General features: G+C 49.0%; 3 protein-coding genes and 1 long non-coding RNA gene across 4 annotated transcripts; all 4 read right to left on the bottom strand.

Annotated features, from left to right (window-relative positions):
- Window positions 1-5,684: 5,684 nt before the first annotated feature.
- Window positions 5,685-6,598, bottom strand: LOC100278238 (uncharacterized). The gene is made up of 2 exons (NR_157259.1): window positions 6,282-6,598; window positions 5,685-5,884 (listed from the first exon to the last, which is right to left on the bottom strand). It is a non-coding gene; the product is annotated as an uncharacterized lncRNA (long non-coding RNA).
- A 2,827-nt stretch (window positions 6,599-9,425) lies between these two features.
- On the bottom strand, window positions 9,426-14,592 carry LOC100192905 (uncharacterized). The gene is made up of 3 exons (XM_008646027.3): window positions 13,704-14,592; window positions 12,097-12,313; window positions 9,426-10,349 (listed from the first exon to the last, which is right to left on the bottom strand). Exons 1-3 carry the CDS (start codon window positions 14,322-14,324, stop codon window positions 9,586-9,588), a joined length of 1,602 nt encoding a protein of 533 aa, XP_008644249.1. The 5' UTR covers window positions 14,325-14,592; the 3' UTR covers window positions 9,426-9,585.
- Window positions 14,593-14,901: 309 nt separating this feature from the next.
- LOC103644384 (ethylene-responsive transcription factor ERF027) lies at window positions 14,902-17,503 on the bottom strand. Its single transcript, XM_020547080.3, has 3 exons — window positions 16,738-17,503; window positions 15,404-15,467; window positions 14,902-15,149 (listed from the first exon to the last, which is right to left on the bottom strand). Exons 1-3 carry the CDS (start codon window positions 17,296-17,298, stop codon window positions 14,902-14,904), a joined length of 873 nt encoding a protein of 290 aa, XP_020402669.1. The 5' UTR covers window positions 17,299-17,503.
- A 133-nt stretch (window positions 17,504-17,636) lies between these two features.
- LOC100277385 (Protein-ribulosamine 3-kinase chloroplastic) lies at window positions 17,637-21,752 on the bottom strand. The gene is made up of 9 exons (NM_001150959.2): window positions 21,543-21,752; window positions 20,931-21,084; window positions 20,717-20,807; window positions 19,475-19,549; window positions 19,305-19,393; window positions 19,085-19,203; window positions 18,808-18,948; window positions 18,518-18,594; window positions 17,637-18,002 (listed from the first exon to the last, which is right to left on the bottom strand). The coding sequence occupies exons 1-9, from the start codon at window positions 21,676-21,678 to the stop codon at window positions 17,856-17,858; spliced, it is 1,029 nt and encodes a 342-aa protein (NP_001144431.1). The 5' UTR covers window positions 21,679-21,752; the 3' UTR covers window positions 17,637-17,855.
- Between the last annotated feature and the right edge of the window lie 241 nt (window positions 21,753-21,993).

The raw sequence follows: 21,993 nt of genomic DNA, 5'->3' as shown, positions 1-21,993 counted from the left end.
TCGGGGCTGTCGAGTCCTTGTTGACGTCCTCTTGCTTCCGTAAGGGGGCTGAGAGTCGCCGTCGTCATAGAGCGTGCGGGGCGCCATCATTACTTGTCTGGCGGAGCGAGCCAGATGGGACGCCGGTCTTGTTCCCCGTAGCCTGAGTCAGCTTGGGGTAGGGTAATGATGGCGCCTCCTGTTGACGTGGTCGGTCCGTGCCCTGGGTTGGGCGATGTGGAGGCTCCTCCGAGGTCGAGGTCGAGTTTGTCTTCCAAGGTCGAGGTTGAGTCCGAGCCCCTGGGTTGGGCGAGGCGGGGACCATCGGCCGAGGCCAGGGCTGAGTCCGAGCCCTGGGGTCGGGCGAAGCGAAGTTCGTCGTCTTCCGGGGCTGAGCCCGAGTCCGAGCCCTGGGGTCGGGCGAAGCGGAGTTCGTTGTCCTTCGGGGGCTGAGCCCGAGTCCGAGCCCTGGGGTCGGGCGAAGCGGAGTTCGTCGTCTTCCGGGGCTGAGCCCGAGTCCGAGCCCTGGGGTCGGGCGGAGCGGAGTTCGTCGTCTTCCGGGGCTGAGCCCGAGTCCGAGCCCTGGGGTCGGGCGGAGCGAAGTTCGTTGTCTTCCGGGGCTGAGCCCGAGTCTGAGCCCTGGGGTCGGGCGAAGCGGAGTTTCCCATGGCGCCTAGGGCCGGACTTGGCTGCTGTCAGCCTCACTCTATCGAGTGGCTCAGCAGCCGGTGCGGCGCAGGCGGCGCTGTCCCCTTGTCAGACCGGTCAGTGGAGCGGCGAAGTGACTGCGGTCACTTCGGCTCTGTCGACTGGAGGGCGTGCGTCAGGATAAAGGTGTCAGGCCACCTTTGCATTAAATGCTCCTGCGATTTGGTCGGTTGGCGTGGCGATTTGGCCTAGGTTGCTTCTTGGTGAAGACTGGGCCTCGGGCGAGCCGAAGGTGTGTCCGTTGCTAGAGGGGGGCCTCGGGCGAGACGTAGATCCTCCGGGGTCGGCTGCCCTTGCCCGAGGCTGGGCTTGGGCGAGGCGTGATCACGTCCCTCGAATGGACCGATCCTTGACTTAGTCGCACCCATCAGGCCTTTGCAGCTTTGTGCTGATGGGGGTTACCAGCTGAGATTTAGGAGTCTTGAGGGTACCCCTAATTATGGTCCCCGACAGGTATAATCTTCACTCATATTTTATGCGCCAAAGGGAGAGAAAGTAGTTAAAAAGGGCTTATATTTCACTCAAGTTTTCGTTTTTTGGCGATTCATGCCAAAGGGTGAGAAAGTATTAGCCTAAAGCAAAAGGACCGCACCACCACCAATTTTTAAAATTTGAGTTAAGAAAAAGTCTTGAAATGATGAAATTTTCAATTGATATCTTATTATATTAAAAAGGGGAGAAAGTAGTATTTTCAAAAATGGTATCTTATTAAGGGGGTGTTTTGTTTAAGTCAAAGGAAAAGCATTTGAAACAGGGGGAGAAAATTTCAAATCTTGAAAATGCTTCTCAAAATCTTATTCATTTACCTTTGACTATTTGCAAAAGGACTTTGAAAAGAATTTACAAAAGAATTTACAAAAACAAAACATGTGGTGCAAGCGTGGTCCAAAATGTTAAAAATAAAGAAACAATCCATGCATATCTTATGAGAATTTATATTGGCTCAATTCTAAGCGACCTTTGCACTTACAATATGCAAACTGGTTCAATTATGCACTTCTATATTTGCTTTGATTTGTGTTGGCATCAATCACCAAAAAGGGGGAGATTGAAAGGGAATTAGGCTTACACCTTTTTCCTAATTGATTTTGGTGGTTGAATTGCCCAACACAAATAATTGGACTAACTAGTTTGCTCTAGTCTATAAGTTTTACAGGTGCCAAAGTTTCACCATAAGCCAATAAAAAGACCAAGAAAGGGTTCAAACAAAGGGAGCAAAAGACAACCTGATCTGGAGCACCGGACTGTCCGGTGTGCCACCGGACAGTGTCCGGTGCACCAGGGCACTCGACGTTGAACTAGCTACCTTCGGGAAAATGGGAGGCCGCTCCGCTATAATTCACCGGACTGTCCGGTGAAGCACCAGACAGTGTCCGGTGTGCCAGCGGAGCAACGGCTACTTCGCGCGCAACGGTCGACTACAACGCATTTAATGCGCGCCTGCGCGCGCAAAGGACAGAAGACGCGCAGTTGGCGCACCGGACAGTCTACAGGACCTATCCGGTGCACCATCGGACAGCCCAGAGGCCCCACCTGTCAGAGCTCCAACGGTCGAACCCCAACGGCTGGCTGACGTGGCTGGCGCACCGGACAGTGTCCGGTGGCGCACCGGACTGTCCGGTGCGCCATGCGACAGCAGCCTTCCAACGACCATTTTTGGTGGTTGGGGCTATAAATACCCCAACCACCCCACATTCAATAGCATCCAAGTTTCCCACCTTCAACACATTACAAGAGCTATAGCATTCAATTCTAGACACTCCAAAGAGATCAAATCCTCTCCCAAGTCCGGAATCACTTCAAATCAAATAGTGACTAGAGAGAGCGACATTCGTGTTCATTTGAGCTCTTGCGCTTGGATCGCTTTTTTTCTTTCTCATTCTTCTTGTGATTAAACTCAATTGTAACCAAGGCAAGAGACACCAATTGTGTGGTGGTCCTTGCGGGAACTTTGTGTTCCATTTGATTGAGAAGAGAAGCTCACTCGATCTAAGTGACCGTTTGAGAGAGGGAAAGGGTTGAAAGAGACCCGGTCTTCGTGACCACCTCAACGGGGAGTAGGTTTGCAAGAACCGAGCCTTGGTAAAACAAATCATCGTGTCTCGCTCTTTATTTGCTCACGATTTGTTTTGCGCCCTCTCTCTCGGACTCGTTTATATTTCTAACGCTAACCCGGCTTGTAGTTGTGCTTAAGTTTATAAATTTCAGATTCACCCTATTCACCCCTCCTCTAGGCGACTTTCAGACACGAAACTTCAACTAACCATAGTCAAGGAAGTGATTCTTCGCTTAGAAACTGCTCAGGAAGTGTGCACTCTCTCTCTTGCCGAATTGAACCTCCTCAGAAGATTGAAAGCTAAATCCTTGGGACTGGCACTCATTGAGAAATCACAAATCAGACGAAGGTCCTGCTTGACTGTCATCCGCCTTGGGGACGCCAACTCAAGATTTTTCCATCTCCGGGCAAGTTCTAGGGCAAGAAAGAACTTCATTCAAGCCTTGCAAACTGAGACTGGCTTGGTCGTCACACATGAAGAAATGGAGAAAGTGATCACTGACCACTTCAAGTAGCATTTGGGCACAACGGCCCCTAGAGCATGGATGTTCGATTGGAATTTGCTAGGATACCACCACATTGATCTTTCCTCCCTGTAAGCTCCTTTCTCCCAGGAAGAAATCAAAGAGACTATCCTCTTAATGCCTCGCGACAAGGCGCCAGGCCCAGACTGATTCACATGCACCTTCTACTGGGCGTCCTCGGACATCATTAAGGACTATTTAATAACAACATTTAATCAGCTCCACAACTTAAATGGGCAAGGCTTCAAACTACTGAATGCAGACAATATTGTTCTCATCCCTAAAAATGGACGCTTTGCGGGTGAGCGACTTCCGCCCCATCAGCCTCATACATAGTGTTGCCAAAATTTTCTCAAGATTATTAGCCAACAAGCTTGCGCCCCACCTAGACGGTCTTCTCTCAAAGTGTCAAAGTGCCTTCATTCGGAAGAGATGCATCACAGATAACTTCATGTACGTGCAAAATATTGTCAGGTAATTCCAAAAGGCCAAAACACTGACGTTATTCCTAAAGCTAGACATCTAGAAAGCGTTCGACATGATAAATTGGTGATACCTTTTAGAATATTTACAAGCTCACGGATTTGGACACCGTTGGCGTGAATGGATTACTATCCTTTTTAGCACAGCGAGTTCTAGGGCCCTGATAAATGGTGTTCAAGGGGACACCTTCGACAACAAGCGTGGGGTGAGACAAGGAGACCCCCTCTCTCTCATGTTGTTCATCCTTGCCTTTGACCCACTACAAAGGATTTTAGACCTTGGTTCAGAACATAGCATCCTAACACCTCTCCCTCTTGCTGCAGCTAAGCTCAGAACCTCGCTTTATGCTGATAATGTGGCTATCTTCATCAATCCAACCCGTAACGACCTGCAAGCAGTCAAACAGATCCTCAATGCATTCGGAGCTGCCACGGGTGTAACAACAAATTTTTGAGAAAAGCTCCATCCACCCCATCCGTCGTGAAAAAGTGGATATGTCCAACATCCTTCAGCTGTTTCCCGGATGATGCAAAACCTTCCCTTGCCAATACCTCGGCCTTCAACTCCACACCCGCCCGCTCCAAAAAAATTATGTCCAACCACTAGTGGAGAAGATCGGAGAACGACTTGATGGATGGAAAGGTCAACTGCTTAACCGCACATGATGCCTCACCCTAGTATCATCAGTGCTCTCCTCCATGTCGATCTACCACCTAACCGTATTCCCCCTTGCGAAATGGGCTAGAAAGCAAATCGATAAGATTCAACGTTCTTTCCTCTGAAAAGGCGAGGATAACGTGCACGGGGGCAATGCCTAGTTAATTGGCAAACAGTGCCTAGACCAAAGGACCCAGGGGTGCTCGATCTTGAGAAATTCAGTCATGCCCTCCAGCTCCGTTGGCTTTAGCAAGAATGGACACTGACAGCTCAAAACCTTGGGAAGGGCTCCAGATCCCTTGCAACAAGCTAGATCGCTTGATGTTTCAGGCGTCCACCATTGTGGCGATTGGTAAGGGCATCAAAGCAAAGTTCTGGCACCATAGATGGCTGAATGGGGAGGCTCCACACAACTTAGCCCCTCACTTCTTCAAGCTGGTTAGAAGGAAGAACAAATCAGTGGTCCAAGAACTGATTAACAGTGCTTGGATTCAGTCTCTGCGAGGGAAAATCGCAACCACCACGAAAATTGAGAAATTTGTCCACCTCTGGATTAGGATCCAACAGGTGAGCTTGCAGTCGGATGTAGAGGACACCTTAGTCTGGAAAAATGGACACAACACGGTCTCTACTCCTCCAGTTTAGCCTACAGAGCCCAATTCTTGGATTCCTACATCAGCCACAAGATCGACCTCATTTGGCGGGCTAGAACAGAGAACAAATGCAAATTCTTCACTTGGATGCTCATCCAAAATAAACTCCTCACGACAGACAACCTAGCACGCCGTGGATGGCCGCACCAACCGTCTTGCGCCTTTTGTAATGGACCTATAGAATCAGGACTCCATCTATGCCTAACTTGCCCCTTCGCATAGGAGGTCTGGAACATAGTTCTTACTTGGGAAAGCGTTTCCCTGCCACAACAGGTTGATTTGAGCAACATCTCCAGCATTAGAGAGTGGTGGGAGAAGATGGAGTCTCTCTTCCCGCAAGATCGCAAAAGGAAGTTCAATGGTGTGGTCATCTACACTATGTGGAACCTTTGGAAGGAGCGCAATCGAAGAATCTTTGAGCATTGCTCATTGTCACCGCTCCAGATCGCAGGGAGAGTGAGAGAGTGTGTTTTGCTCTATAAAAGTGCGTCCAGTCGCCTTGGCTTGTATTAGGGTTGCTCCTGTCGTGTTCTTTCTTGGGTGTCTGATCCTTTGGCCTGAGTGTCGTCGATCACTCTAACTTTTTTCCCACTCTTAATTAAAAGGCAGAGCTTATGCCACTTCGTTCAAAAAAAGTTTACAGAATCATTTCAGTTTACACAAGCATATCAGTTCACACTGTACACACAAATAAAACTGGACATTTCAGTTCACATAAGATCATGAGACTAAATTAGTAGATTACATGATACGCAGTAGCACTCAACAGTCCAACAGCAGGATAAACTCGAAGCTGTTTCGTCCAACAAGTTGCTCCTACCATGCTGTTTCGCCGACCATGTCAGCACCATATATACGAAAAAATAATTCAACCATGTCAGTGCCATGTATATTGTAGATGCATCTCTGGACCAGTTGGCCTTGTATAGTTGTATACTGTATATGCATGTAAATAGCAACCTACTCTATGACAGGGTCACACGACATCTAACAAGGAAGATATATTATTTTTACTACACTTCTTTGAAATTTAGGTCGGCCTGATATTTACATTACATTTTACACTAATACTTTAGACAAGACATTTCAGTTTACACAAGACATTTCAGTTGGCCTATAATTGCATTTCAGTTTTGTTTATGAATAAAACTGGACATTTCAGTTTACACAAGACATTTCAGTTCATTGAGTTAACACAGATAATTCAGTATTTCAGTTCACCTCTTTCGTTGGATCCATCGCGATGGGCAAGCAGGGACGGGAGGGGAGCCGACCGGAGGCGGCGGATACGAACGGGGAGCGGACAGAGACCGGCAAACAGGGCCTGGCCGGCGGCGGCGGCGGACAGGGACGGGGAGCGGCCGGGCCAAGAGAAGGAGCTGACGGCGCCGGACTGCTACAGACCTGGGACTTGGAAGACGAAGAAGAGATCTGGGCGCGAGGGAAGAGTGCGCACGGGGGGATTTCGCGAGTGAAGAGCGCGAGCGGGAGGTGTACGAGGTCCCCCCATGAAACGATGCCGGTTACCACTTACCAGTAGGCATTTCACCCGATTTCTTCTTAGAAATAAGTTAGCAGAGTGTCGTCGGATGAAACTACTTCGTTCCCTAATTTCATTCGAGAGATCCTGAGGAAAAGAGTTAGGTTTCCACCGAGCTGAAACAATATAATATACTGATGGTTCTAGTAAACCAAACATCTTTTTTAGTTATTGTGCTTCCATTTCCTACCGAACAAAAGAAGATTTAGTTACGATTGGAAATAACCTTTTTTATCTTCATCCATAGATCTTTTACTCATATTTATTCAATCGGAATACTTAATTCAATGCAAAATTATTCTTGGCGACTACGTACTCATAATCGAATTTGTATTTTAGATGCAAATTCAATTAGTCTTTGATACTAATCAGGAGAATGTATATTCTTCCCTTATTTAATGAGTGCTATGTCATAAAAAAAGCTGACGTGTCATGGTAATTAATATCATAAAACTTCCCATAAAACTTTCATCGTGAATAACCTTACTGTCGTTGAACCCGGGAAAAAATTTTTGCACGGCGATGCCGCACAGCGGCTGCGCTGCAACACCTGTCCCGATTGATGACACGTGGCAGTGAAGAGCATCGTATGGCCGCGAACAACAGCGCTCCTAAGCAGGTTTCGTAACGGCTCGGCTCCGTTTGTTTTTGCGCTCGGCTCCGCTTGTCTTTGTATTCGGCTCGGTTCATCGTGTGCAGAAGCAGAGGACACACTCTTGACCTTGCACTTGCAGCTTGCAGAATAAACAAAATTAAACAAAATACACCAGCTTGCGGTTAAAATGGTTCCACCATATTACAATTATGAAAATAAGCCAGAGTAACATGAAACATGCATTCCCATCTGAAATTGGGAGAGTTTGATTTCTTATACAAAATAAAATCCAAGAGTACAGTCATATATTTTTCTTGGTCATACGATGCGGTTTTCTGCCACGCGCCATTAATCGAGACAGATGCCGCAGCGCAGCCCCTGTGCGGCACCGCCGTGCAGGATTTTTTTCCTGAACCGACGCAGTGTTTCTCCTCCCGCATATTGGCATATACCAAACCCGTCATCACATAAAAACAAATATTAACCTTGAGCTCGCCACACCTAATAAAAACCTCCAAAATTTGAGTACCCCGCGCTACTAATAACTTGGAACCTCGGACACGTACACGCTCTATCACTACCGGAATTTGGCTTTTTGTCGAGTGTCATATTCTTTGCTGAGTGTTTTATATCGGACACTCGGCAAAGAGCTCTTTGCCGAGTGCCACGCAAAAAACCTTCGGTAAAAGAAAACACTCGGCAAAAAAGCTCTTTGTCGAGTGTTTTATTTTTGACACTCGGCAAAGAGTTTCTTTGCCGAGTGTCTTTTTTTAACACTCGGCAAAGGACTCTTTGCCGAGTGTCACAGATACAACACTCGGCAAAGAGCTCTTTGCCGAGTGTTTTTTCTCCAACACTAGACAAAGACAATTTAAAAATCACATTTTAAAGTAGTAAATTAATTCAAATGAAAAAGTTTTCAACTACAAATTTGTATAACTCATCATGATGTACAATTTATATATTGAACATTTCTTCATATGACAAAATAAAAATAAATTTGTTCATAAAACCTATATCTCTCTCGTAGTTTATGAAACTACGAGAGAGACGTATAGAATTTGTGCATATTGTTATAACCATCATCTGAGATAAACAAATGACCAAACAACCAAAATAAACTTTGTAGATCTTGAGAAGTTATAGAATTTATAGTTGACAACTTTTTCATTTGAAGTCATATTGTCAACGAAAACTACGTTTGAATTTAAAAAATTTAAAATTTGAATTTTGAAAACGACTTCGAAAGAAAAAACCACCAACATGAAAGTTGTAGGTATTGAAGAGTTATGAAACTTTGTAGTTGACAATGTTTTAGTTTGAAATCATCTTGTTATGCAAAACTATGTTTGAATTTTAAAATTTGAATTTTTCAAACTGTCTCGGATGGAAAAAACACCAAAATAAAAGTTGTAGGTCTTAAAATGTAATGAAACTTTGTAGTTGACAAATTTTTGATTTGAAATCATTTTATCATTGAAAATTTCGTGTGAAGTTTTCAAATTTAAAATTCAAATTTTGTAAACGGTCTCGGATGTAGAAACTATTAAAATAAAACTTCTAGATCTGAAAAAGTTATGCAACTTTATAGTTGATCACATTTTCAAATAAACTCATTTAGTGCCTTAAATAATTAAATTACTCTCGATTTGTTATAGTACATGGGGAATGAAAACGTAATATAAACATAATCGGTGTAGTAGTGTAGTGGTATAGGAGAGTATGCGCGAGAGAGAGGTTGCGAGTTCGTTTACAAAACATATAAGTTTGATTCAAAATAATTGTGAAAAATGATAGGGCAACGGGTAAGGTATAGGGTAGGGTTGGAGAGTTGTTCCTAAAATTTAAAAAATGTTTTGCTGTTTTTTTAATTTTTTCAATTCTTAATTTGCCGAGTGTTTTTCTTTGCCGAGTGCTTTTTGACACTCGGCAAAGCCCGAAAAAAAGCACTCGGCAAAGAACCCTTTGCCGATAAAATATTTGCCGAGTGTTCTTTGCCGAGTGTAAAATAGCTTTTGCCGAGTGTCTTAGACACTCGGCAAAGAACGCGATTCCGGTAGTGTATATCTTATACTCCCTCCGTTCATAAATATATAACATCATTGATTTTTTTAAAAAAATTAACCACTTATCTTATTAAAAGAATAAGTTATCATTTAATTTTTTATGATTTATTTTATCACTTAAGATAGTTTGTGTTTAACTTAAAATTTTAAATTTTAAGTAAATATTTTGAATAATACGAGTGATCAATTTTTTTCGAAAAAATTAACAATATCATATGTTCACATATATTTGTGAACGGAGGCAGCGTATGTATGGTATGAACGACTGCCTGCTGGCGCTGGACCTCGCCGGCGAGGTCATTGAATTGTGACGTCAACACGTACTCAGTCAACGAGCACATTATCATCATCGACGGCCACGTCACAGCGCGGCCACCGGGGCAGCACGATGGCTAGCTCGGTGACCAGCTCGTCCACGAGGGCGTCGACCGCGTCGCACTCCACGTCCGCGGCGACGTCGCACTCCTCCTCGCCCACGCACATCCACCGCCGGCTGCGCTCCATGTCGTCCAGCGCCGCCTTTCCGGAGCGCGCCACGTCCCCTATGCCCCACCGCGGCCCCGCGCCACGCAGCCACGCGGCGGCGGCCCTCACTAGCAGCGACTCGCTTCGGTCGTCGTGCAGCGGCCTGCCGCCGGCCGCCGCCGAACGGGTGAGACGACGGTCGGCGCCCTCCGCGAAGAAGTCGAGGACGAGCACCCGTGCGACCTCGTCGTCCAGGCACTCCGCCGCCGCCGCGTCGTGCTCCAGCAGCCGCGCGAGCAGGCGGTACTCGTCGTCGGGCTCTTCTTGGTCTGCCTGGTAGTGGAGCGAGGGCGAGGGCGAGAGCGCGCGCTCGGCGCTCTGGTGCTCCGCCTCCTCGTCGTCGTGCTGTGGCGCCGTTGTCTCCGCGCTGCTGCTGCTGCTGCTGCTGGTGTCCGTGCTCGAGCTGCTGGTGGTGGTTGCGAGACGCGTGCTGGCGTCGGCGGACTCCCCGGACTCCGAGGTGGCCGCCGTGAACCGCGCGTCGAGGTCCACGGGGTCGATTCCCTGCGCAACGCCGTCGTACCGTCTGATCTTGTGCAGCAGCTGCGCCTGCGGCTTCGTCCCTGCGTGCAGCACGTCCCATGAATGAGATCCAAGTTTTTTTTAAAAAAAAGGACATGCATGCAGATAGATAAATTAAAGCTACGTACTATGTAGGCTGTGCTACTGATCCATCTCAACAAGACAACGAATCTGTAGCTGATTATTACTGGGAGAAGGCGTTTAGTTAGCACGGACAACGATGCATCCCGAATAATTACGAACCCAGTTGACCTAGCTGGTCGACAATCGTCGCCATCATCACGTGCCATTGATTCACACGGTCAGCGATTATGGCATACTGCTGCTGCTGCTGTAGCACCATACGCAAATGTGTGGCATTTTGTAGCACTCCTTATTTTTCAACAGATAACTAAAGCCTATGCCATGGTCGCAAGTTTGAAACAGCTCAGGACACACTTTTTTTTAAAAACCATGGTTTCTAAAAAACACAGTTAACAATGGTCGTAACACCAAAATTATAGTTTCCACGTACTGGAGTAAAAGTGCGATATTTACGTAAAATCAAAACATGTTTGGGGCTCCATAGCTCAAACAGAGAAACATTAGCATTCAGTGAACAGTAAAATTCGGTGAACAATATAATGGCGCACATCAGAGGAAAACTTTAGTCTAGAGTCATTATCCAGCACTCCGAAACTATTGTGGTTTTAGGCAAACCATAGTTTTCAAAACTGCAGTTTGTAAACACCAACCAAACACACATTAGCATCTAAAACCACCGCATTACATAAAAAAAAAACTGTAAAAATATTGTGGTTCGAAAACAGACCCTCAAAATGTTCCCCATCCACCAAAGTCAGCTCTCATCTCATTATTTTTTAATCCAAATATCTTAACTCTGCCAACTCTATAGATCCACCAAAACTTCACATTTAAGACCAAATTCATTAATTTTCTAGAGCGCGACAAGAGATGCACTCATAAAACTTATGAATTTGTTAAGTTGATCAAAATTACCCACTATACCACTCGTTATACAACAATAACGGTTGGTTCCTATGTTTTCCTTTTTTCCTTCCGACATCTTCGAATCTCACACCTGTTTTAGTTCGCGGCCTAACTTGCTATGATTTACCTAACTTTTTCTTCTAAGGTTAGTTTTTCAATTTGTCCAATAAACTTTAAACAAATTATAGAAGAGTTAGGCTGGCTGTTATACCAGTTCACAAGATCTATAGCATGGAGCTCTTTTAAACATTTTTTTTATTATTTTAGACTAGATGTTCTAGAATGGATCTACTGTTTTAGATCTGCCGGCCACATTACAGTGCGGTTGCTGCATTGGAATGGGGAGTGCCTGCGAAGCATTAATGCGTGCCAACGTGCGGCGTGTTCGGAACAGTTGCACGATTCTTCGGTGGTACTGGCACACTAACCAAGCAATGTGTTACTCCAGCACGGTGGCTACCAAACCTAAGCGAGACTAGAGAAACAATTTGCGTGTCTATCTATGCATCGCGCTTCCTTTTCCTCTAGAAGTCTAGAGTCTGCTGTCTGCTATATACTCCACGTACTAGACTGCTGCAGTGCAACTGTGCAAACATAAGCATCTCATGCATCTACTAGTTTTGTAGCAACAAGGCATCGAATCAAACAGAAAGTCGTACGTGCTAGCTCTGGGAGTGAGTTAAATAAATCTGCTGGTAATAAAAAAACGAGGAAGAAGAAGAAGCTGGGGATCGACGAATAATGTGCAGCAGAGGGATATAGATGGCAACGAACGAAGCTGCTCGCTAGCTAGCTTACCGTGGAGGTCCACCGCCGGCGGCGTGCAGCGCTGGAACTGGAAGGCGGGGGAGGAGCAGGAGCAGCTGGTGCCGGCGTCGCTCCCTTCCTCCTCGCCGTCGTTGTCATCGAAGGCGAAATCCAGAACGGACACGGGGCTGAGCTGTTGCTGCTTGTCCCCCACCGTGCTGGGCGCACCCGTCGTCGAGTCGCCGTCCTCTACCGCCGCCGTCTCCGCCTGCGTACACGTACGTACGGATTATCATCTTATTATCGGAGCACATGTATGGATCGTAGCTGCTGCACGCACGCGGTAAGTACACGTAATGTACAATACAAGAACGCAAGACTGTTGGTTGCAGAAGAAGGTGCATGCATGATTGACACAGTGGCCAATTTGCTTGTCTTTTTTTTTTGCAGCAGTTTAATTTTCACTCAAAAAGAAAAGAGCATATAAAACAAAAGGAAGGGACAAGTGGAGAGGAAAAAACAATGGAAGCCTCACGGGGAGGGAAAAAAAACACTCGCTTCAGGTCAGGATGAAGCGTGCGGGCCCGGCGTTTCCAGAAGAGCAGAGAGCAGGAAAATGGGGATTCAGGATCAGCAGCAGCAGCAGGCAGGCATACTGTGACACCCAAGGTGCTGGTGCACAGTTCGTTTTTTTCATATGAAATAAATAATCGTCGGATCCAATCATGCATGCGACGTGGTAGTGTGCCAGTAGATGTGGCTTGTTTTATTCGGACATTAATTACATTACTACTAGTACTCTTTATGGAGAGGAGATACAGATACTGCAGTGGAGTACTGCACGTAGCCTGAATAAACTACTGCAGTGCATCATTAAAACCCTAATAAGTACTCATCAAACCTAGCAGCTGCTTGATGCCTAGTACTCACAATCTTTTTGGAGCAGCGTGTGGCACATCAAGTGATGATAGAGTAGCTAGCTATAATAGATTAAGCTAGCTTTTTTTGGGGGTTTCTAAATTAATCTTAGTCGTCTAATTACTAAAGTTTAGTTCCAAGCCACTCATTTGCATGCATGGACTAATTTGTTGCCAGATTAGTTGTTAGTCTTTCTTTTCCAATGATCGATAGATTTGTCAAATAAACAGTATACAGCCTATAAAACTTAGTCGTCTAAACTTTAATCACCCGGCCGGGTTTCTAATGGGGTGCTGGCTCTAGCATTGCTCATATCATATTGGTTAGCATCCAAACTAGCAGATTAGAGTACCTTTGAGGCGTATTGTCGTCAGTGCGAAATGGCAGGGGCATTCAGCGGTGGATGGCCCACATGTCAGGGATGGAATGAGGTGTCCGGTTTCACGCACGCAGTTGACCCACAGCTGTGTGGTGTGTGCATGGGCGTAGGGCGCACAGGCACAGGCACAGCGATGGATCACCAACAGCAGCAGGGACGCACGACGACGCTGTGGAATTTATGCTGGCGCGGCTAGCCCAACCAACAAGACGCAGGATGATTGAAGCCGCATTAACGCGCCACGAGCCAATGCAAGCAAGGACGCAGCACACACACACTGACACACCACGCACACTGGCTGGGCGGAGCAGAGCTAGAGCAGGTCGACGAGCAGAGCAGAGGCAGTGAGGCAGGCACTCACCTTGTCCCCGTCAGCAACGGCGGCGTCCGTGCGCGTGCGGTCGTGGTCCGCCGAGCTTGGGGAGGGCGACGGCGACGTAGAGGAGGAAGCGGTGGCTTTGTTGCGCTCGGGCGCCGTCGTCACGTCCGCCTCGGACTCGTCCGAGTCGGAGGCGGAGCAGCTGCTGACGAGAGGCGAGGGGAAGCCGCACGAGTCCCGGTCGTCGAAGTAGTCGCCGTCGTAGTCGTCGTCGCCGTCGCCGTCGCCCTCGTCCTCGTCGCGGCGCCTCCAGAAGCCTTCCTTGATCCGCCGCGAGAAGCTCCTGGAGATGCTGGAGATCCTGGCGAGCGCGCCAGCTGGGCCGGAGCCGGAGCCGGAGCCGGGGAGGGAGGAGGAGAAGAGCGCGAGCGCGAGCGAGGACGAGCTCCGCCTGAGCAGCCGCTGGGCGGCCGCGGCCTCCGCCCGCGGGGTCGGGGGCGCCTGCTGCTGCTGCAGGTGCAGCACGGCGTCGGGAGGGAGGGGCAGCAGGCGGCGCGGGTAGGAGCGGAAGCCGTCGCTGCTGGAGTCGCAGCCGAGCTCCAGGAAGTCCCGCAGCGTCACCGGCCGTCGCGGCGCCGGCGCCTGCACGCCTCTCGCCGCCATCCCGTGCGAAAGCGATCGAAGAAGAAGAAGTGGCCGGCGGCAGGGCAGTGAGGCTGTGTGTTCAGCGTGGGTGCGCGTTTAAATGAGAAGGGGGGAGAGGTGGATGGATCGGCGCAGAGCGAGCGGAGCGTAGGACGGAGGGAGTGGAGTGGACTATCAAGCGATGCTAAATAGTGTCGGGGCCAAGCCGGAAATTAAACCGCGGTGGGCTGGGGTGTTGATGCGCGCGCGCAGCTACCTTTCGTGTTGTGTCGTCCAGCGGGTGCGATGTCGTTTTTCGTCTGCCTCCGCCAACTGCCAAGTGCCAACGCCTGAGGGCAGGGCAGGGACAGGGCTGGCTCACTCACTCAGGTCGTGACCACAACCAGTGCAACACGCATGCAGCAGGCAGTTCATCTCGAGGGCCGGCGGGTTAGACCACCAAACCATTTGCTTCCCATGATCAGCCCTAGCAGTGTCGTCTTTGTATTTTTCCCAACCAGACTCACACTACTGCTCCCGGCCGGTAGGAACACGTACGTACGTGGTAAATCGTTAGGTCACCTGTACGTAGTAACCTGTTCACGCGCGCGCTACGCTAAACAAACACACGCGAGATCGAGAAGCATGCATGCGTCATGCGTGATTGGTCCGCCCCAACCGCGCGCACAGGGACACGGTGCTGCTGCTGCTGCCGCCTCTTTCGTTGCATTATGCACGCGACGCACGCCCACGCGGGGACACCGTCAGTGTCGTGCCAGCGCGAGGACCCCAGGTGTGTCAGCGTCGTCGGCCCCGGCCGGCCGGTTTCATTTGATTTGAGCAACGAGAAAAAAAAAGAATATCCTGCATGCATGGTAAGCAGGCACACGTACCGGACACGATGGATGCAGATGCAGGCACACGCGCGTACCAGACACGTACAACGATGGCAGGCAGCAGGCGTGTATCCTGGCGATGAAATTCCAGGGTTTACAATTCCGCCGTACTACGTACGTCGTAGCTAGCCTCGCCGTCGTAGTCGAGTGTACACTACGGACCGGAGCTAGCTAGCGTCTATATATATATAATGCTAGTACGACAGCAGCACCTATACCTACCACGTGTGATGTGCTTGGTGGCTGTGTGGCTCCGCTCCGGTGCTCGCTCGCTCGTCGTCGGACGCTGCTCGCCGGTTGTGCTTACCGTGCTTGGGAACGATCAGTACTGCCGCGCCCGTGTGCACGCGTCGCGATTCGCGAAGCAATGGCGCATCGGCGCGACAGATCGATCGAGGCATGCATGCATTGACCTCGCAGAGAACCTTCGGCGCGGTTACCGGTCCGGGGACGCAGTCGCACTCGCACGCACGCACGCGTGAGTGAGGCCAGGGGCCTGCTGGCGCGGTGCTCCTCGAAGCTCGCGCTCCAGCTCTGCGCGCGCCATTCGTCGTCGAGATACCCCTTGTCCGCGACAGGGGCCCTCACAGCTTGCCAGCTCGATCGGGTTGAAGACAAATAAAACAACAGCCCACAGGGGCGTTCATACCTGCACATCACTAGCTAACTAGCTAGTACACACTGCATGCAATTGCAACCCAGCAGCAGCACTGCATGGGCACGCGGGAGGACGAGAAGAACCCACCACCTGACGACCATTATAATTTGCTTATAATATCTACTGCTCCGTGCGCCGCCGCTGCCTGCGGACGCTCATGTCACGTTCGGGCGGCGGACCGTAGCGTACACCGCCCGACGTGCCCAGGCAACAGCTAGCTAGCTTAACAATCGTGAAGACGCCTTTCGAAACAAAAGAAAAAAAAAGTACGTTTGGAGAGAGTGCTAGACATTCTGTGTTGTGAGACGTCACGCGAGAGGCTTGTGCTAGCTAGCTGCCCTGTGCTACGGTGTTCGGAGAGAGTACCACTGCCATATGAGAACACACACACACAGAGAGAGAATTTATAGTACATCTGGGACTATCGCTGGTGGCCCCGATAGCACTGAGGAGTTAAGTGCTCCTGTGTTAACTGCACTCCACGGCTGTACTGCAGAATTTATAGTACATCTGGGACTGGGACACGCCTCCTGCATGCTCTCTGCTCTGCTCTGCTCTCCAGCCAAGTGTGCAGAGCCCCGCCGGTCCGGCCGGCAGGGTACCACGGGAGTTACAGATGCATGTGTTCACCGATCTGGGGGGAACAGGGTATGGGTATCGTATCGTACCGGGAGCATCAACTCCGCCGTAATGCCACGGCTAGTCAGGCAGTCAGCTCATCCTAATAATCCACTAGTGCAGTGCAGCTTCGTTCCACTCTCCAATCACGTACACACTCACACTGTGGCGTGGCGTGGCGCGACGCGACGTTACGTTACGTTTACGGTGTGCATGGTTGCGTTCACGAGTGGTCCCACAGGCTCACCACGACGTCCTCCTCCAGCAACGCGGCGCCGGCGAGCCTCGGCGGGCTCATCATCAGCCCCTCGGCCATGCCCGCCAGCAGCCGCGGCACCTGGAACACGTCGTCCTCGTCCACGATGCTCCTGTCGCCCGCTCGGCGCTCCGGCGCCGGGCCCTGTGCATCGGCACCGGCACCGGACCACGACGTGCTTGCACCACCACCACCACCACCAGCAGCAGCAGCAGCTTCACCACCCACCTGCGGCGACTGGGAACGGGCGGCGGACGCGGCGGCGGCGCGGATGTCGTCGGGGGAGCGCGACGCCGGCACGGGCCGCGACAGGGCCGCGCCGGGGAAGTTGAGCGCGGCCTCAGCGCCCCGCAGCGCCAGTGCGGCGGTGTCGTACGCGGCAGCGGCCATCTCCGGGGCCGGGTACGTGCCCAGCCAGATCCTGCTGGACTTGCGCGGCTCCCGGATCTCCGACACCCACTTGCCCCCACGGTACCGGATGCCGCGGTACACGGGGTGCCGCGTGTCCGCGCGCACGCGCCTCCCCAGCAGTGCCTGTGCCGTGCCCGTGCCCGTGCCCGCCTCCTGCTCCTCCTCCCGCTCCATACACTCCGCCGGCGAAACCAGGGCTTTCCAGCAGCAAAACGTGCAGGAAATGCAGGTGACCAATGCCAGTTCCGGATGCTACGGCCACGTCCATTGCGGTGCCAGGAGCTCGAGGGTTTAAACACGACGGAGTAGGTGGTGCAAAAAAAATCGGGACGAACGACGCGTCTCAGGCTCTCAGCTGCTTTGCATCGCTAAGGATTAGCTGGGGAGCACAGGGGGCGACAAAAGCCTCTACTGCTTTTCAAGCCTTTCCGGCAGGGGTCGAATGGGAGGCCGCCACGTTGGGTGGACCTGGGCGACCCGGTGGTTTAAGAATGTGCGCGGACAGGGACATGGGCTTTTCACTAACGTTGTTAACAATATAGCCCCCCCGGGCGCCTCCTGGTGTTAGTTTAGTAGGACGGGCCAAATTCAATCAGAGTCCACTATACTATTACATTATTCTTCTTTGAGCCACCGAACCGTGTCCAAATGGATGGGCAGTGAGATATTTATTTACACAAATGAAGATCTTTTTCGTTTCCATGTGGCCATGTGGGAATAGACAGAAGAGACTAAATCGCCAGCACATATAGGTAGTCTTCGATTATGGACATAGCTGATGAACGGTAGCCAGAGCCAAAGAGATTGTAGTGATTCAGGTAGTGGTAGAGGAGATAGAGGTCCCTCCTCTTCTCAAACCCTGGCTGTTTCGGCATCACCTGTATCAGAGTAATAGTATAAAAGTACTGCTGATGTCTCCATCAAAAACAGTGAAGAATTGAGCAATCCACCGACCACACGTCTTCAAATTCTATAGTAGGGCTAGAGAAAGGCAAGCAAGCACCCAGGAAGCAAAGCTGGAGGTGGTAACTTTATTTTGTGAAAGTGGTCCATGGTCCATGGACATTCCCTACCCTACAGAACAAGTAAGCAATTTCCACGCCGACACTTGGACCACCCTATTCGACTGTGTGATACAATAACTATCTTGCGTCCTTTACCAAAGGAGCCTTCAGCCTTCCTGCCTGCTAGAGTTTTCAGGTCTGGGACTTTAGAGGCCAACAAAAGCTAACTCCGCAAAAACTAATCCGACCCGCCACCAATAACCTCGGACGGTGGTGGTTTGTTAAGTATGTCACCTCGGACGGTGGAGGTTTGTTAAGTATGTCTATTGTCCATTTGCACGTGAGGGTGCTCCAATCAAATCTGCATCAGAACTTAGGCTAATGGGTACCTGAAAATAGGCGTTGTAGAAGTCCCCACCAAATCCAGCACACCAGGACATCCCAAACTCTGCCTCGTTGTGTCCATCTGCAGTTGAAGAACCGGTAATCATGTCTTTGCAAAATTGATTGTTGTTTTGTAACTTGCTAAATGCAACACAGTGTGGGTACTTCAGCAGCAGAATATTTAGAACAGAATACCTCGATGAAAATTACTGGAAAGAGACATGTAAATTCATCCTTTTGCAACCACTACCCATGATCCTGAATTCGGATACTAAAATCAGTCAGTTTTACTTACAGTAGCAAGCAGGATCCAATATTACAGGATCCCCATTGCTATCAGAGCTTATGTTTCCGCTCCACAGATCACCATGAAGCAAGCATGGCTCAATAACCGCTCCATCAAAAAGTGGGCGGATATTCTTGATCAACCGCTGACCTGTGCATAGGAATTTGTGCAAGAAGGGATAGAAAAAAAATCAGTTACTACACTCTTAGCAAAACTTAGCTAAGAACAATGGCAGGCTGTGAGAGAAATGGTAAATACCAACTTAATCATCTTTTTCCAACTGTACCTTTTTCGAGTATGGCCGAATCTCCATATCGTCTCGATGCCAACTCCAACTGGTAACCCAATCTATGCTTGGAGTAAAACTCAATCCAGTCATCAGTCCAAGTGTTAATTTGTGGAGTGCTGCAATAACATAATAGGTGGATCAGGGAGACTATGTGGAGACTGACATAGCAGACCCGATAAACCTCAATTAAGGCCATATTTCATCGAAGTGATACTACCTTCCAATAGTATTGTCAACCGGGAAACCATATCCTTTATCAGATTTAGCAGCCTTATGCATTTCAGCAAGCTTCCTTCCCAAATCTGACTGACAGAAAGAGTTATGTTAATTACAAAAGAATAACAAAAAGGGTGAATTAAAGCTTGAAAACCTTTCGTATATAGTTACCTGGTCTCCCCTTGAACGACCAAATTCAATAAACTCCATGATGATAAAAGAACCACCTGTAGGTAAAGAACCAACCTATACTAACAGGGACCAAAAAAAGGGATTAAAAGTTGAAAACAACAAGTGGACGCAGAGAACTACTGAAATAAGTGAACTAACATCACTACATTGGTACCACTACATGATTAAACATCTATACAACAGTGAAGAAAGAAAAGGGCATCTATGCTAACTAACAGTGCCGGCCTTGAGCCCATGCGACAGAGGCGACGACTAGGGCCCAAAACTAATAGGGGTCCAATATTTAATATCTATATCACTATATAATACACCAGTTTACACTTTACAAAACCCATCCAACCAAATAGTCCACACACCCATAATCTTTACTAAATCCACCAAACAAATTGCACCTATACTTAACACAACATCAAAATCAACGGTTCAGATCGTTGAATAGCATCATCTTTCATGCTTACTCAAATCTAATGGACAATATTATTTGGATCATCCTTGAGCCCTCCCCTCCTCGCGTCCACACCGCCGTCAACCCCTCCCCTCGCGCCACCACCGTCATTGTCCACCCCACTCCTCCTCTTCCTAGGAACGTAGCGTTAGCACGAGCTATATACTAATAGTAAAATAGTATAGGTAGCTAACAAACTGGTAGGGCTGGGCACACAGATGCCCGACACACACAGACCACGCGGCACGAGTTGCCCACTGCCTAGTCGTCACGCTCACGTCGTCGCGCGTCTGTGCGACCATACCCTCCACGCGATCGTCGTTCGCCATCTCGCCGATCCAACCCTCCAGGATTCTAGGACGTTGGGCGCCACTGCGCCAGCCTCCAGGCATGCACGATCGAGCAATCAGGATTCATGTTATTCTACGCCCGTCGTTCTTATTTTTGAACTTGCGAAGTGCTAATCTGCACTGATGTATATTATCTAGTGTCTTAGATATTTTAAAAACTAATTTCAATGCACATCATCATTTACCTACGAAGTACTAATCTGCTCCGTTGCATATCATAGAATTTTTTATATAATATAGAGGGCCCACCACGATCAGTTTGCCTAGGGCCCCTCAAAACCATAGGACTGGGGCTGCTAGCTAACTCGCAGCATAAATAGCTAGGACTGGAGGTTTCTGCATCACTATATAAGTACTTCCATCGTGTGTGTTAATGTGTTCCATATATGCAGCTATATATATTCTAGCATCTGCCACTTCTCTCACCTTGTATGGCAACGGAACACGGATCGACTTTGTGTCATACATTGCCTTCAAACCAAGAGCCTCCCCTTCAAACATTTCTGGACCAATGCGGCTGGAAGATACAAAGGCGTAGTCAAATTTCATCATTGTCAGAACAAAAACCTAAAGCATCATTACCTACTTAATCTCAGGGCAACAATTATGAGTTCAGAAAAGAGATTTCCTTTGAGCGCACCTGTTGGTCTTCACAAAGAAGGGGCCCGCGTCGGTATCATAGCGCTGAGCGGAGTTAATGCAGCCACCACCAATGGACCTGATCCCTTTTATCTGCGTGGCCTTCCCTTCTGTAAGAATCCATTCCCTGATCGGGTCATCGCCCAACGCCGACACTGCGAGACGCACGACAAACTAATTACAGGCAAACGACTAAGGTGTTCGAAAACTGGAAGGTGCATAGTACGGCACATGCATTCTGAATCTAAGATGTCACGAACAGGGGGCTGGAATCTGCTAGCCGTATAGCTACGCAGCCTACAGTGCTAATGGCCAAACCGAATTCACCGGCCTTTCTATCCCCACCTAAACTCCAGTTTCTGAAGTGAAGAGTAGAGTTGTTTTGCCCGTTCATATAGAGTCTAGTGACGTTAGCCTCAGCACTCGACCGCCTACCATTCAAATTCGCCATTCCAATTCCACCTCGATACTCGCTGATTCTACTAGAAGTCTAGAACCAGCACAACACAGAAACTGAATCGGCGCAGAGCGTAGCACAGCGGAGAAATTTAAACCGGCTCAAATACGAAGGAAGTTAATTCGTGGTAGTGGACGAGTGGGGGAACACGCTTACTGATGGTGGTGGCTCGGGAGCTTGCTCTTCTTCGGCGGGAGGGCAGGAAGCGGCGGCGAGGGAGGAGCGAGGCGGCGGCGGCGGAAGTGGAGGGCGAGCAGGAGGATAGCAGCACCAGCGCCACGTTTGCGGCCATCGCGCTCGCCACAGCCGAGACAGGTGTGTCGCGTGTGGCTGTGGCATGTGTTGTCGTCTTGCCGAGATGCCGATGGGCCTGCCACGTCCGTCGGCCATAGATATATCAATGGGATCCGATATCCACTAACCTAAAAAATTTCTCTATTAGGTCACGTTTGTTTCCTTTCATTTTAAGAAATTGAAATCTTATTAATGGAATAAACTATTTTTTAGAATGTAACATTCCACCACTTTCCAAAGTTATCATATTAGTGTATCTAAAATTTATGGAGTGGGAGATGGAAATTGATTCTATAGATTTACATACTATTTT

This window comes from Zea mays, chromosome 1 (assembly GCF_902167145.1).
Source record: "Zea mays cultivar B73 chromosome 1, Zm-B73-REFERENCE-NAM-5.0, whole genome shotgun sequence".
NCBI classification, from domain to species: Eukaryota; Viridiplantae; Streptophyta; class Magnoliopsida; order Poales; family Poaceae; genus Zea; species Zea mays.
This window is presented reverse-complemented; position numbering and strand designations above follow the sequence as displayed.

Bases quoted from the DNA above. Each gene is read 5' to 3' on its own strand.
- LOC100192905 (XM_008646027.3), bottom strand. From the start codon at position 14,324: ATGGCGGCGAGAGGCGTGCAGGCGCCGGCGCCGCGACGGCCGGTGACG. The intron at 12,314-13,703 runs GTGAGTGCCTGC...ACGTGTACGCAG, and splicing joins CCGTTGCTGACGGGGACAAG to GCGGAGACGGCGGCGGTAGA. The intron at 10,350-12,096 runs GTAAGCTAGCTA...TGCTGCACGCAG, and splicing joins GCCGGCGGTGGACCTCCACG to GGACGAAGCCGCAGGCGCAG.
- LOC103644384 (XM_020547080.3), bottom strand. From the start codon at position 17,298: ATGGAGCGGGAGGAGGAGCAGGAGGCGGGCACGGGCACGGGCACGGCA. The intron at 15,468-16,737 runs GCCGGCGCCGCG...ACCGGCGAGCAG, and splicing joins TGATGAGCCCGCCGAGGCTC to CGTCCGACGACGAGCGAGCG. The intron at 15,150-15,403 runs GTAGGTATAGGT...CCATGCATGCAG, and splicing joins CACCAAGCACATCACACGTG to GATATTCTTTTTTTTTCTCG.
- LOC100277385 (NM_001150959.2), bottom strand. From the start codon at position 21,678: ATGGCCGCAAACGTGGCGCTGGTGCTGCTATCCTCCTGCTCGCCCTCC. The intron at 19,550-20,716 runs GTGAGAGAAGTG...CTGTTAGTATAG, and splicing joins GTGTTCCGTTGCCATACAAG to GTTGGTTCTTTACCTACAGG. The intron at 19,394-19,474 runs GTAACTATATAC...TCTTTCTGTCAG, and splicing joins GTCGTTCAAGGGGAGACCAG to TCAGATTTGGGAAGGAAGCT.